Source organism: Scomber scombrus, chromosome 23 (assembly GCF_963691925.1).
Source record: "Scomber scombrus chromosome 23, fScoSco1.1, whole genome shotgun sequence".
Classification (NCBI taxonomy): Eukaryota; Metazoa; Chordata; class Actinopteri; order Scombriformes; family Scombridae; genus Scomber; species Scomber scombrus.
In genome coordinates this window covers 12,618,229-12,634,945 of record NC_084992.1, presented here as the reverse complement: position 1 = coordinate 12,634,945, position 16,717 = coordinate 12,618,229, and the positions used below count along the sequence as shown (strand labels likewise).

The following is a 16,717-nucleotide window of genomic DNA, read 5'->3' as shown; positions in this document are numbered from 1 at the left end:
ACTGTCTTTGACATTTGAGCCACAGGGTGATGGCAAACTGTTAGAGAGACACAGCAGTGAGCACCAGTCCAGAGGGGACGGCATGCAGCTCACCCCTCAACTCATGCCAACAAATAATTCATACTGCTAACATTTACTTTGTTCAAATGCTGTCCGGTCTTTATCCATCACCCTGTCTCTGAACCTCAAAGTACCTCTCTGAGGTGAATGAACTAACTTAATGAATAGGTATAATACTGCATGAGTACAAAAGCTTTGGCTAAGCTCTGGCTTAGAATGATCTTTAATATACAGTATGTAACAATTGTCTTAACAAAGAACTGGGCTTTACAAAAGTCCACTTCTTAAATAAATAAAAAGAAAGACCAAAGTATTGCTTGAAATTAGATTTCAGCAGATAACAAACCCACAGGCGTCAGTGAGCGCCACCAGGGAAACCTAAAGCTGCAGGAATCTTCACATTTTGGCAGCTGCACACAGAATAAAGAGGACACTGTGAATTTTGAAAACCTCAGTTCCCAGAAATGATGTAATGTTGCATCAACTGTTGAACTTCTCCATCTTTTCACAGCAGGTTTATCCATTGACGCAGAGTGAATACTGATCATTATCGACTAGGTGCTGACTGATGTTGAGTCACTTTTTTTTTTAAATCAACCAAATACTGTACATTCAAGTGAGAAGTCCAAATAAAAGGTTCAAGCTGAATGACTAAATCAAATCGCATCGTTCTTGATTTTTTTAAGAGGTCTGGTTGAGAGTCGGAGTTCTTCAGGTCCGTGAGCGAAGGCGCAGTGTTCGGCCTGCAGCGAGCAGCCCTGAGGGTGGTGGTCATGAAACCAGCAGGGTCGGGTTTTTAGCGCACCAGGGGAAACAGGCTTCCTCTTGGCATCTGCTCTGGTGGACTTCCTGTCCCGCCAGTCTCTTATATACACCCTCCCTCCTTCCACTTAGAGACAAGAAACAACAGGGAGACCTCATTAGTCAGAATCAAAGTGTTCCTATAGCGTCGCCAGCTGGCACGAGTTATTTCAGACATCCAGATTTCCAGAGGTAAAAGTTATGGATTAGATTCATACATCAGTGTTTGACTGTATTTTCCAGACAGCACAATCAAACAAGTAAACAAACTGACGGATGGAGCTTTTCTAAAGCTCGGGTGGGTGTGATTTATTCGTGCAACATATGAGAAACCGTTGTAGATAATATGTTTCTTTGATAGAAAGTCAAAGATAAAAAGCATGCATATGTAAACATTTAAAGGAGATATATTGTGTCTTATATACTAGTATGATGCCAGATGTTTATGTTAAAAAAAAGCTCCAAAATTTAAGGTTAATGTATGTAGAAATGCTGCCAGCAAGTAGCATTTGTTGCTAAGGTGTTTCCATGTGTTGTTTGTGTTGTCCGGTCTCATATTTCAGATCTGATTTAGGCTCAAACATATACGGATGTATTTGAAAAAATTGAAATTTCAAATAATCTTTCCAGCAGCTGGTTGACTCATCAAGCAGCTCCAATTAGCTGACCAATCAAAAATGAATGGCATTATTAAAACTGATGGATAATATAAAGCTAATGCATTATTAAAATATCAAGGAGAATTCTGTGTTTTTGTGAACATTGAGGATTTGATTAAATTAGTCCACATATAGTAGAAATAGTTGCATGTGACACTGAAAGAATCAATATCATGTCTACTAGCTGTGAAGATGTAGAGTCATGTGTAGTTCAGCTACCTCTAAACACTTGATGGTTGTTCTTGAGAAGTGTCTGAAGGCCTCCGCACTCCTTCTTCAGGAGCTGCAGGGTCTCCTGCTCCAATAGCACGGCGACTTCGCCCACAGAAAGGCTGCCTGAAGAGGAGGGAGGAGGGGAGAGTAAGCGACAAAAGGAGCAGAAGGAGGTTGATCGATGTGGCATTCATCAATATATTAAATTAAACATTTAGATAAAATCATTTTTATTCAAGACTTCTTCCGAGAAAGAAGCGTCCGATGCAGCTGAGTGGTAAGTTGCTTGGAGAGATTTTACAGAGAGGAACAACACCTCTATCACTGTCTTTCAGTGTTAGTCAGGGCTGTGAAGTGTGTTCAATTAGAGCTGCTCCGACGAGCTGTCAGAGCGACCAGCATGCATTTCACCGTTGCATCTCCCACCGGCCATTTGAGAGCGTGAGTCATTGTTGTCACTCCCCCACTGGGACGGTAATTTTAGATACCAAAGTAAAAAAGGAGAAAGGGGATAGCTGAAATACAGTCCCTTCTATGAGTTCTCAAACAAAACAAGTCCATGAAAAGAAACTGTAAGCAAATAAATGACATGCCCCTTCATGTTCAAAGCACCCCTCCTTTGGGCTCCTTTTTATAAGAATTTCAGTATTTCTGGCTCGCCCTTTTTCTCCCAGAAGAGAATTCAATCAGGGCTGACATTTGGTTTATACAAATGACAATCTTCCTCCTCTTTTCTCTGACATATTGGAAAAGGGTTTCCAAGATCCTCATGCTGTTTCATAACAATATTTGACCCAAATCTGCAAACATCTTAATGTGACATTCCAGACGATAATGTAAAATGACTAAATAATTCATTTCAAGCAGCTTTTTGTCTTCATTTAGATGTTAAAATATGACTGCTCTGCAGCACCTTCGGCATACTTTAACACCATATCTGTGATGGCACTCCAGGCACTCCCTGCAGGAATTATTGCAAATATATTGTCTCTGCCTTTCATCTGAGGTCAGCTGGCCACAGATTTACTATTATGGAGCCAATATTTGAGTTTGTTATAACTCTAAACCAAATACCACAGCATCCTTTTACAGCCATGATGGTTTTCTTTTTCTCTAAATGTTGTTTTTCTGCCACTGAAATCCTTCAGCAACATATTGTCCACCCAAATACTCCCTAAATTTAGACGGTCAATTGCTGAGTTAATCCGTAAAATATGCAACACACTCCCACATTCACAGACACTCACACAGCCAAACACAGTCCTGCACAGCAGAGTGTGAAACTGGGCAGACTGCCGTCCTAAAGCCCAGACGCCAGGGAGCTCCAGGCCTTAATATAATATCAATACACCGTTTAAAGCTGCCCTTTACTGCCTACAATGTTAATGAGGATTAATGGAAGAAAGTCAGTATTGACGGAGTTGCCAGATTCTGCTTGGACTAAGACCAGGGTGTAGACTGTTATTAATGGCTCAGCTTGACGTACAGTTGAACTTGTTTAAGGTTGGATGTCCCCCTGTGCAAAAGACGGCCAGCAATTGATTGCTTGTTGCAGTGGATTGTTTTTGTAGCTCAAGCCAATTCAGAATCAGGTGGAGAGGAGAATAATTAGCTCTGAAGCTGATGAGTGGACGATAAAGCTTTTTTTTTTTAAAGACAAGAGAGGGGCTGTATTACAGGATTATTCATGTTCCTATTTTATTGTCCAATACAACTTGTAACAAGTACAAACTGGAGCTCAGAACCTCCCGAGGGGTCACAGGATGATTAATGAGATGATTGTAAAGTTTGGTCTTTTCAGGCCTATTCAAATGAAACTAATCTGAGCTCTTTGATTAAACTGCTCAGACGTATGCAACCTATGATCAGAATGCTTTGCTTGGCTATGATGACGAAAATCAGTGCAGTATTCAACTGAATAACAATAATGATAAAAAATAATGAAGTAGATATTCTACTTGAACCAGCTTTTCAAATGTTAATATTTGCAGAAAATATTCGAGGTTGGTTAGATGACACAAACAGTTTGAATATGTCAACATGGAGAAATTGTGATGCACATATTTCACCTTTTTTCTAACATGTTATAGACTCAACAATGAATCTATTAATCAGTAATACAATAATAATAATAATAATAATAATAATAAGAATACTCAGACGGCACTTGGATACTTGACTAACTGCTGCAGCTCTGTATTAGAGAGCAAGGTACAGTGAGCAGTGCTGGTGTGGATAATGATGAAGATGATGAAGGTGATTCTGGGAAGCACAACTAACTGCTGGACCTTCTGGAGGATTGTGAGCCTATTAAATTGAGGAAAGGTGCAATGTGGGCACCAAGCAGTTAATAACATGCTGAATCTCACCTACAGTACTGCCTGTTTCTACAGCACATGGCTGCACACCGAAAACAGTACAAGGAACATTTTATAGAAATACTGTGTGGATTTTAGACCTACTTTACCTCTATCTTTCTCAAAAACACTGATAACTGATTAAAGACAGCGATTTGAGGTTTAGTCTTACAGAAGATGAAGCATGTGTGATGTACAGATGCATCCAGACTTTCTCTTTCAGCATGATTATGTAAGAGCGTGAGCCCAGTCAGCAGTACAGCCAGCATGAATTAATAAACTCGACTCAAACCGACAGAAGCCAGCTTCACTTGTTCACACCTTACTTTTTTCAAAACGTCAGTGAGATAAAGTATATTTTAACTTCAGCGCTCAGGTATCAAACAATGTGGCAGCTCAGTAAAAATACGCCAAACTGCTATAAATATACTCAGCTAGAGACAAGATGAGTTCACACACACCAAAAGAAATCAACCTTTTTGAGATAGGCAGTTGGTGTTTTCTTAAAGCTTCAATTTGTCACTTGAACATCAAATAATTGGGTAAATAGTAGAAAAAACTATTACATTTCAGAAGCTTGTTTGTTCCTGTTCATGAGAAATTTTTTTAAATGCAATTACAGATCAAAAATGAGGACTATGAGCTCAGGAATTTGGATTTACCCCCTAATCAGGAAGCAGAGTATCACTAAATCTAAAAAAAAAAATGAACAGATTAAAACATCAATAATCTTCTCACTCTTTGAAAATGTGTTTAAAATGAAAAGAAAACCCTTTTGATGACTCTGAGGCCTCCTGGATATATTCAGTATATGCTGTCTCACCCTGACTTTACGCTTTGTTCTTACACAGCAGATAACTGGTAGGAATACCTCAATACAAACGCATACTCATGCATAAATCATAGCTGGTAGTGCATTATTCATCCAGTCATCTCTATACTGAGGTACAGTCTCCTTTTATTGCCTCTCCCTCATATTTTCTACTTCTAATTTCAGCGCTGACATCCTGACAGAGGATTTTCTGTTTTAATCACAATAGTACTCGTCTCCTTATCTTATTGATATCGTGTGTGTGTGTGTCTGTGTGGCAGCGGGGGTGCAGAGGAGTCGACAAAGGTGACGCGTGGGCGGTGTGCGAGGGAAACAGTGTGTGTTTGTGCGTGACGCTGGAGCAGTGAGGGGACAGGGTGGTGACGGGAGAGGTGGGGGGTTGAATGCTGTGATGGAAGCAAGGTTGGGAGGGACGGGGATCAGATGAGAGGTTGAGGCTGCAGAAGTTGCCAACGCGCCACAAAGCGTGGCGAAATGTATTTTAAGGTGACGAGAAAATGTGAGAAATGTGATTCATCCGTGTTGTTTTAGAGATGTTCGGGCTACGTTTATACTAGCCTACAAAGTCAGACTACATATTCGTCAAACTGACTTAATGGGATAGTTTGACATTTTGAGGAATACACTTATTTGCTTTCTGGCAGAGAAAAAGATGAGAACATGATCATATCTGGCTCTGTCTGAAAGTAACAAAATCCAACTATGAGAAACTCTAAAGCTCACTAATCAACATGTTACTGTATCATTTGTTCAAGCTGCAGAGAAACTGAAATGTAAAAACAACATCAAAGCCAGGCTAGTTGTGTCCCACTGTTTCCAGTCTTTTTTTAAGCTAAACTAACTTCTGCTCTGCAGCATTATATTTAACTAACACACAGGCGTGAGAGTGGTATCCCTAGAGCGAATAAACCTTTTACCCCAAATATGTCAAACTATGCCATAGAGAGCTGTATGACATATGTATAAAAAGAAATTAATTATGCCACAGGAATAACCTAGAGCCCGATCCATATACTGATACTGATACTGTCAGTCAATATTGGCCTTCCACAGATTTACCAGTATTGGTGTATATGTTGTCCGATATGTGCATTTTTTTAGGTAATATATAAGAAGTATTTTATTCATATTTGTTTTGTTTTTTTCTTAATTCACGTTTAATAAATGATTTTTTTTCGTTCTATGTATTTTTTTAATTATTAAATTTATTCACGGTTAGGTTTACTGTTTCACGGCACTGGTGTCATTTTATACAATAAAGCTTATTGTTAAACTGAAAAACATCATGCCTCCACTATATATCTTTGTCACACGTTTTTGATTGACATTTGAGAGATAACTGGTATATATATATATAAGATTATCAGTTGATATATTGATATCGGAATTTCTTTACGCCATAATATTGGGTCAGCCCCAGAAATCAAGTATCAGTTGTGCCCTATCCCTTACTGTAATTGATATATTAGTTGAGTTAGTTATCTACATAAATAAGTGAGACAGGTGATGGAGAAAAAAGAAATAGCTAAGCCTTTGTATGTATTCTTATTTGTATGTATATATACATTTCTATATTAATATTGATAAGGGAAAGACAGACACCCTGCAATCCAGAGAAACATTTAATTCCTATCTGCTATGGCCTGTAAATAATCAGAATAACGTTTATTTTCTCAAAAAAATCTGTTTTAGTTCAAATGAAAGTTGAAAGAATGTAATTTTAGGTAGACATTACGAGAATTAAAACATTTCTATCTGTTTCCAGTTTGCCAAACGGCCTGAAAGCTTTAAACCATTGTGGCTGCACTGCAACAGATAATATTAAAAAGTAATGAATTCAGAAACCCGTAGTGAGCACGATAATAAGAATGGGTCACTAAAAATCACAGATGATGTGTCCTACCCTGGATTTAATTTGAACCTGTTCGTCACTTCAGAAGCAGCTCATGTCCTGGGAGACTTGTGTGATTTGTTTGTTTATCTCGGGTGTTATGTGGCTGTTACCTCCTTGGTTCCAGACGGTGGAGTCCCTGCTGTCATCCACAGTCATTCCCAGGAGGACATTAGCAACCTGTAGGACGACGCCGTCAACAAAGTCCCGGGGGAGAGAAGCGCAGTTTCGAACCACTTCAACCCTGTCTCGGGGCTGGAACCCGGCTCCCCAGCAGGTACCGGGGGTCCTGTCAGCTTCTGCAGTCCCATGACAACAGTCATTTCTGATGTCTGACCTTTGAACTGTCACCCCTGAGGCGGTCTGGCGGCTCTGAATGTAACAACCTCTTCTGTGCTCTGCCTGGGCCTCGTCAGACACCTGGTAGCTTCTCGACTTTCCTACCAGACACACCTGCAGAGGGAAGAGATGAATGTCAAGATATCTCTCGAAAAAACCAGGAACACTTATGACAACTGTTTGGATATATTTCTGGATATATCTACTGATTATCAGGGAAAGAGACTTTGTTCAGTTTTTTAAAAAGCATTCAGTGACCTGATGACCCATTTCTTTTTTATAAATAACATCGACATATCTCTGTTTATCTTCCAATGCTGTTCCCAAGAGTGGAACCAAAAGAAGAAATGTCTTTTCCAGCAGCTTTTGCTTTTATATATTAACTGATTATGGCTGATCCCCGTACATTAAAGCCCAGTAAATATTTGCTTGTTCTTTATATGTGCACATGTGTATTGAAGCCATTAATGGCTACCAGCCATTGTGTTCCTTTGGGGACAATAAAGACCTGATTTACTTCTATCCGTCTGTTCCTTAACAAGGCTCATGTGGAGAGAAGACAGGGATAAACAGCTGTGCTTGTTTGATGAACAAGAATCCAATTTATGATCATTTTGCAGAATAATATTGCAAGTCTTTCTTATTTTAAAAAGGTGCAATATATGACATTCTGCCCTACTAGATGTCACAGTATAATATCATCATCTCAGTCCAAGTGTATATGTTCTTTACTCAATAAAGTTGGAAAAATAAAAGCTGCCCCTGAACTGACAGCTCACACAACTCACATCAAACTGTAAAACTAAGCAGTGTTGATCAAATATGGATCAAGATTTTGTTTCTGTATCGCCTATTTGTGGCTTCAAATGTTTTCAGAAACATATTTGAATGTAATGTTTATCTGTAATCTGAGAAACTTTGTGACCCCGCCACCATGTTCAACTGACTATCAAAACAAAGACATACAGAGGGAGTCTGACTTCATTGACGACACGTGGTTAAAAGAGACTTCTCAGTATTTTCCTATTTTTATGGATAAAGTAAGTAGCTGGAAATAACTAGCACTCAGTTACATGTTTCAGAGTATAGATTAAAATGAGCTCCACTCAGTCTCTGTAAAAGCGCATTGTGCCACATAATATGACAAATAGTTAAGGTTGAGACAAACTTGAAATCAAGTACATACATTATCGAGCTGACATGTTGCTCTGAATTTTATAAGCCTACCCGTTTGGTGGACGGTATTCTCAGGCAGTCCTCTTCTGTGTTGAAGCCGCTGACTTGGCTGACCTCAGCAATGAAGTCGATGTATTCCTTATACTGAGACTTCTTACACTGCCGTCTCTGGTATTTTCCATAGAAGTCGAAGAAACAGCAGGGTAGGACGAAGTATCGACAGGAGTAAGATGACCTGCAGTGAGAGCAAAAGACTAATTCTTTCCAGGGAAAATAATCATTATAATATGTTCATGCACTTCCTCTGGTTTTAATAACTTGACATTTTAGGTTGGCAGAAGTTTTCTGTTTCAACAGTCTTGTTGTTGCTGCTGTTTTGCCTTTTTTTCCCCTTCTCTTTTTGTCTCATTTTGTTTGTGTGTAGTTTTCCCTGTTGTTTTGTGCTCTGTCAAATGTTGCTTGTTTTAATATTGGTCACTTGTATTGCTCTTTAAATAGTTTGGTGAAGTTTGAGAATTGTTTATGTCAGCAGAGAAGAGGAAGAAACAAACCATTACACCAGTTACTAATCTGAGGTAACATAACAGGAAAAGACAGAGGCTCCACATCGCCATCCGGTGGTCGCTTCAGAAAATACACACTTCTGCACTGACGTCCACAGAGACAAACACACACACATCCATTCACACATCTCACCCCCTCCCCTGCCCATAATGTTATTCTAAATTGGAGAGATCAGCTGGCACTTGAGCTGCTGAGTGAGATTGTGTCTGCTGATGACTCGCCTGGCTGCTATAACGGGGATCCACGGTGTGAGCTCGTCCGAGTGGTTCCCAATCAGCCAGTCCGTACCCGGGAATAAGAAGCTCTCACTGGGAGTAATTGCCTTTTCCTAAAATAGAAAAGACCCGAAAAGCACAAGAGCTCCTTAGAGCAAGAAGGATGCACAGCAGCGTGATTTGATTCTGAATCACTTATTGGAAGTTGTCTGACACACCACAGACGTGCTTAAAAGAAAAAATATACCTCTTTTAATAGTTTTAATATGTCGCAGAACACCTGGCAATGTCATATCGTTTTTTGGGCTTGGTGATCATTAGTTTTTGTTATCAGGACAGCTTCATGATGACTTTTAAATGATCAAGACAACACAATCCTTACTCATCATTTCATATAGTCCTCATTTCAAAAGAGAGGCTACCACCAACATCGCAAATGATGTAGGTTAAGAGTATTAAAGCTTGTGAGGCTCAGACATTAAGGATTAGGACGAAGTTCTGCACCCCAGAAACATCAATCTGCCTCGTCCGCTCCGCCAAAATCAGTCAATAATAGATGAGCTGAGATGGAGGCTGTCAGCAGCTTGTCAAATGAAGGACTGAGGCCCGGAGGAAGACAGGAAAGTGAAGCTTTCTTTGCAATGTGTGTGTGTGTTAACATGAATTCAGCTTAAGCCCCTTGTGTGGTAGTGCTCTGTATGTTTTTGGGGGGTGTTTTCTTTATTCCCTTTAGTATCATAATGCCTGTTTCATGTACTAACAGGGTAATAATGTCAGTGCTTTATTCCTGTTAAATAACTATCAATAACTGACATTATTTTTTAATTTAAGTGTTTAAATGATTGATTTTTAATATGCAAGCAACAGGAAAATAAGCATGTATACTGATTGCTGCAACTTTTATTTAATCTTCAGTGTTTCAAACCTATTTTCAGTTTGTGCTTTAATACAAAAAAGTGTATCTCTCTTATACTAACAGAAGAATACTTATAATGGGAGCTGAAACTACACCTACAGCTTTTCATATGAATTCCTAGTTTCACGTGAAGAGATAATAACAATAATTAAACACCTAAATGTGGCTATAACAGAGACGCCTTCGTCACGCTCACCTCCAGCAGAGTCTGGGGGCCGTACATGTCCCAGATCTTCCTTTTCCGAACGTCGATGCCCTTTCCATGGTGCTGCAACACAAGATGGCGTGACGGGTCAGCAGGCTAATCGCCCTCAGCCACATTCACACTCTGACACACTCTCTCCGTGTGTGTAATTTCAGTTTACATCTGACCCAGTTTGTGATTGGTTAACAAGGTGACACAGTGCCGTAGGTTTAATATATTAAGAGACATGAATCACCTTCATCTGAGCTCCGATCAGCTCCGTGGCATTGATTAAGCTGCATGAGAGGATTTGGCTCATTGAAAGACTTCTGGCTTTAACAGAGTCCGTTTATCTGGGTGTAAATGTGGGCAATTTAGTGGACTATTTCTACTTCATTCTTTAAAAATCTGGTGATTGCAGGTTTATATAACTTTCTCAGTTTTATAAAATATCAAAGTTTAACTTTTTTTTGGCCAGTTGGGGCAGATTTTACACTAGTAATAGAGCTGCAAATCCAAAACAATGAGCTGAAAAACTCTAAAATGCTCACTAGAGCTGCGGGTGATTCATCTTTTTACACTCATTAAGTCACTTGATTCATTGTTCATGTAAAAAATATTGATAAGTGTAGCTTTATGTGACTCTTTTGTCAAACTGTTCCAATCTAAAACTCTGTTAATTGTAACATCTGAAGTGAACACCTCTGGAAGAGAGGGGACAACATTGAACTCACCCCTTCATTGGTCAGAATGTGAACCAGGAGGCCGTTTCCACAGCCCAGGTCCACAAAGGACTGTCTGTCTGTCAGACCTTTCTCTGCTCGCTCCTCGGACCACAGCACCTGCACCACACAGTGACAGAGAGTAAACAGTGTTGTAAATACTGCTGTAGAGCTTTCATTCATTTTAATAAAATTCGGGTCACTGAAACACTGTGACACCTGCTGTTGCTGCTGAAACCCTTTCACCCACCTTTGGTATTCATTAAAGTCATTTTTCACACTGAAATTGATTGACCCAGCTTTGGTTGTATGAACTGATAACATGACAGATAAAAAATGAGCTCCACATGCACCTATAGATATGTGTATATTTGGCAAATGCACAAAAACTATTCTTCAATGCAAACGTCAATCATAACACAACTTTATTTCCTGTTAAGATAAATGTGAACCCACCAGGAGATATGTGGCAATGGCAACATCCTCATAGACAAACTTCTCAGGATCCGTCACCTCAGGCCAAACCTAGAGAGCAGGAAAGAGATTCTTTTTTTAAAAACAACATAAATACACCCAGAATATAAAAGCACAAGCTTCAAAGTGTCCTCTCTCTCCACCTTGACCATCGCCTTGTACTTCTCCTTCAGCTGCTGGTATACGAGGCTGTACTTCTCCACCGGCAGCAGAGACAAAGTGCTCTTGAACTCGCTGGTCTTGCAATCGGTGGACCAGCGCACCAGTTTAGGCAGCAGATCTGTGGACAGCCATGGCAGCTTCGGGTAAGCTACGCCATCAGAGAACCACACATCTGGAGTCAGGATGTGTAGCTCCAAGGACCTGCAGAGAAGAATGGAAGAGTCATCTTGAATGATTTTTAGTACTTGGATGTTTATTTTTAGGTGTAGCCTACAGACTACTATTTAAAGTCACTAAGAAAATGTGTTTTTTTCATCCGTCCATCCATTTGCTATATTAGCTTGTCCTTTAGGGGCTGTGTGGGAGGATCCCAGTGGGTACTGGACAAGACTCATGTATTTGGCAGAGTAGGGAAACACATTAATCGTGTATGATCAGACTAGACATCATATTGTATTTTCGTCACTGCAGTATAATAATATAGTAGAAATCTTGTTTTTTCCTCAATGCCACTTTACAATCTTTTTTTTTTTTTTGTGAGAATACAGATTCTGATTTTCAAGGAAATAACAATGGATCCAACAATGGAAATAAGTCCAGGTCTTTATCATTTTGTCCCTGAAAAAGCCTGATATGCTGTATTTTATAATATTGTTTAAAAAAGACAAGTTCATGATATTCCAAGTGTCTTAAAACAATATATAGGCACCCATTTGAACATTTTCTTGCTGTAATCATCCCTACTGTTCATACTAATAATCAGAAGATCCCTTCATAATGCACTTACAAAGTTAAGTGGTGGAGGCCGAAATCCACCAACCTCTATCCATGCAAAAATGTATTTAAAAGTTGATCTGAGTCAAATCAAGTAAATAAATATTTTAATGTTAGTCTTTTTAGTCCCTCTTTTTGTTACTATACTTCCACAGCAGCTCAACAGGCAAGCACAAAAGAAGATTTTTATGCTAAAAAAAACCTGTAAATGTGGCAGATATCAGCTTGATATGACTAACTCAGACTGCTGAAGCCTCATATAAACTTCAGATAACCTTTTGAATGCATTTTTTTGATCCCCATCACTTACATTGAAAGCACATTTAAAGGGGATGTTTTAATAGCCAGTATGAACAGGAGGAATGATTACAGTGAGGAAAACCTCTTTCAGTGTTCATTCGGACACCTGACTGTTGTTTTAAGACAGACTTGAAAAACTATGAAACTGTCCTTTTAATACAACAAACCAAGAAAGCTGATAATCCTACGTCAAATGTGTGTCTGTTTGAAATGTCTGAAAGCATTTTAACCATAGCATATTAACCTCCAGACACTTAATATTCAGGCTTTGCTGGACAAAATATGGACATGAAGTGACTCACCATTCCTCACAGTCATGATGGAGCAGCTGGATCTGATAAATGTTGCCCTTCTTAAGAGACACCTGGCCTACTCCATCCTCTTCAAACGGAAGAAAGGTCACTTGTTGTCTGCCAAAGTCTGGAGAAGACAAATACATTTAAAAAACAGCTCTTAAAAGACTGCATAACCTTTCATTCATGTCAATTTCTCACCTTTAAGTACAAACTCTTTATGCATGATAGTCCCATAGCAGTTTACTTTGGGAATAAACGTCCTGACACTAGAGGACCAAGGTTTTTCCCTGCTGTGTGTCTGCTCAGGTGAAACCCTGCAGGTGAGGAAGGTCAGCACATCATGTGAGAGTTCAGAAGCAGGATCATCCAGCAGGAACCGCAGAGCCTCTGAGTCCACATCTTCACTCTCTGTCTCTTTCACTCCGCACAGACGCTTGTTCACAACGTGAGGTTTCTTTACCCACACGTCCACAGCTGACCAGAAGCCTTCGGGAAGAGTCGTACATCCTCCCGGACACTTTATATCGAAGACTTTTGGCATCATTCAACTTCAGAGACGAACAGGAGCCATGTGTTTACAGTCTGTCAACTGACTTCCGGGCTTATTTTTTTAGCGTAAATGTCAGAAATCAGGTACTTTATAGGAAACTTGTTTGTAAAAATTAGTTTGAATCATTTAATCCATTCATAACCTAGCAATAACAAATAAGTGTTTAGCTTTGCAGTCAAATATTACTGTATAAAAGAGTAAAAACATGTCGTCTTTATCTGATGACGTAGTTGAAGCTTGACGACGTTGTTGAAGCGTGATGACGTTTCATGTGACGTTCACGCAGAAGAGGGCGCTGTTGCTCTTTGTGTAAATTGGATTAAATTGAGTGAAACTATTACTACTCTTCACTATTACACATTAACCTGATTCTCTGTTACTTCATTCAGTTGTTTTTTTAGGATTTATGAGGATTCACATAAAATTAATTCGTTTTTAGTTAAATTTAAGCAGTTCAGGACCAGTGAATAACCTTAAATGCTACAACCAGAGGTTAAACAAAAGTTATAAAAAGACATTTTCTAGATAGTAATAGGCATCAATCACAACTTTTCCTGCAGCTATGGAATTAATGAAGCCTTGCAAATTGTTGTAAACAGGTGTCCCAACTTTAGATGATTACTTCCAAACCTTCTGTGTAAAAGCACAGAGGAGGAGGGTCACAGTCTGGAGATCTTTTGCTGGATCCACAGTTGGTGACTTCAGTTGCAGCCTGAACTAAAAGGGTGACCACAGCATCCTGCAGAGCCAAGCTGCAGCCTCTGGTGTAGTTGATGAGGGGTTCATCCTGTGGCAAGTTAATGATCCAAAACATACCTACAGTTAATACGGACAAGACAGTAGGATTCAAATCGTGGAACGACCAACACGACACAATAGGTGTTGGTTTTGAATAAACTGTAGGAGTTCTGCAACATGTTTGGGAAGATATTTTACAGCAATATTTGATTTTCATTGTAGAAAGATTGTCATAAATGTGTTCAGCTGTTATATTTGATATTAACAAATAGATAAAATAAAAAGATTAAAATATTTATTTTCATCTTCAATTGTTTATTGGTTATGTGCTTTAATTTCAGAGTACATTGATATGTTAAACTATCTATGTTTCAGTAAAAACTGGAATATTTGATGCGTAGTGAACAACAAAAACCTCTATAAGAAAACAGGTCTTTTGAATCATTATGAGACCAGAGACAACTCATTCATTCGATGATATTGTGCAACAACAACAAAATGATGTTAATGTCACTCTGGGGGATGTAAGTCCTTTCTTTCTGTCCCACAAGTCTAAAAAAGGTCCCCAGATTGCCAGATTGTGGTAAATTATTCACTATAAGTATTTAACATATTCTTTCCAGCTGCATGAAAGAAATCATTTAATTTCACTATTTTCTCAAAATTGAGAACTCCTTCACTGTCTGGTCTTTCAAAAGGAGTCTAGCTGTGATCATAATGAACACAAAAACCTTCTGAACAGCATGAGAGAGCAAAAAGAAGAAAACCAATGAATAATCTAATCCATTGTGACTGTAACTCTTTCGCATTACACAGCAGACCTTTTTCATAGAAGGCATTTTAACATGTCATAGCAAGAAAATCAGGCGTGTAATCAGTAGCAACTAACTAACTATTCATCAGAACTGAGTCATAGCACAGTCATTGTTAACTTTGTTGGTTACACCTGCGCTTTTCCCATTATGACAAATCAAAATGATGTGAACCATTTATATCACACGTGTTTGATTAAATACTGTTGTTATTGTGCTTTTAACAATTAAAACTTGGAAAATGCAACTGTCTACACGGCAGTCCACAAAAGAGGTGGACATCTACATACTTTGTCTTTTTATAACACACTTTTGACATTTTCCTACTTGTGTACTTGATGAAGCTCATATATAAAGGTGTATAGGTGTTTGTGTATGTAACAAATTTCTCCTAAGGGAGACAATTAAGAATCTATGGGCATGTGACCTTTTTCAGGCAAATGATGTAAACTGTTGAGTGAATGCCACATATGCCTCGTCCCCTCACCTCAAGTTGGGCCTGTGTCTCACACAGCTAAAAGCCTCCCACACTGTAAGACGACACTCAGAAAGTTCAGCCTCAGAGTCACAAGGTAGAGCTGAGATGAGATTTAAGGTAGCAGAGGGAGTGTGTAAACATCCTCATTAGCCCCGGAGACTCAACTACTCGTCAAACCCAGGAAATGACAGGTTGTTGTCTAAATGCCTGTCCAGTGGGTGGAGGATGATTTACTCAACTTATGAAATAGTCAGTTTCTCTGGAGCTCTAATTTAGTCATCACTTGTGCTCGTCACTGTTGTTTTGTTTTTGGGTGGAGCATAGTCAAAAAAATAGGACAAAAATTGGCCTCATTAGGAGCTGAAATGTCCCTGTTAATCTCTTAGAACTTTGTCAGAGGTGCATGAAAGTAGTGAAATCATATATGCACGGCCACTCCTGTTTTCAGGGTCCTTTGACTCCTCTGGAATCTATTGTGTGTGTTGAGTAATTCAGGTAGGCAGGGAGGAGCGACTGGGAGAGAGATACTGTACCAGGAAGTGCAAAGTGCATACCCCACTGTGCTGCTGGGTTTGCATTCATATTAGCAGCCACATGAGAGAGAGGCAACAAATATCCTGTTAAACCTGCTCTGCAGCAACAGGTATGAGGAGCAGAGACACAGACGCAGAAAACCATTTGAGTTTCTTTATTTGACTCATAGCTCATGGAAAGTTTCGCCTTAGTCCAAACAAAAATAGAATTAATGAAGGCCTTTTGTCAAATATGACCTATATAAAATTTAACTAAAAAACACATGAGTCATGGTGTAAACGGGAATTGTCGTACTTCAGGTGAACAACACAGGATAATAAAGTTACCAGATTAATGAGCACACTAAAACAAATGCAGCATAACTCAATAACTGCTTCCTTCCTGAACATTATAGAGTTAGAAAGGTGTGGATTCACATTTATTGATTTGGATTGATAGCTTATTAAAGTTTCTAGTGCCCAGTCCATATGGGTTTACAAAGCACTGAATATGGATATTTTTCTGGGGTTATAGTTGGTGCTTTTAAACTGTTTTACATTATACATAGATGTGTCTCTAATATTTAACCAACCATAATGAGGTAGACTAAATATTAAACTAAAGATAACGCTTAGTCTAGTCTAGTAAACTGTTACAGATCCACACACCCAGTTACACCACATTGCTGTTT

At 39.1% G+C, this 16,717-nt stretch overlaps 1 protein-coding gene across 1 annotated transcript; it reads right to left on the bottom strand.

The window, feature by feature from the left end:
• Positions 1-271: 271 nt before the first annotated feature.
• trmt44 (tRNA methyltransferase 44 homolog) lies at positions 272-13,706 on the bottom strand. Its single transcript, XM_062444824.1, has 11 exons — positions 13,134-13,706; positions 12,942-13,059; positions 11,547-11,766; positions 11,386-11,454; positions 10,942-11,049; positions 10,220-10,291; positions 9,114-9,220; positions 8,380-8,563; positions 6,927-7,266; positions 1,740-1,856; positions 272-949 (listed from the first exon to the last, which is right to left on the bottom strand). The coding sequence occupies exons 1-11, from the start codon at positions 13,477-13,479 to the stop codon at positions 717-719; spliced, it is 1,914 nt and encodes a 637-aa protein (XP_062300808.1). The 5' UTR covers positions 13,480-13,706; the 3' UTR covers positions 272-716.
• Between the last annotated feature and the right edge of the window lie 3,011 nt (positions 13,707-16,717).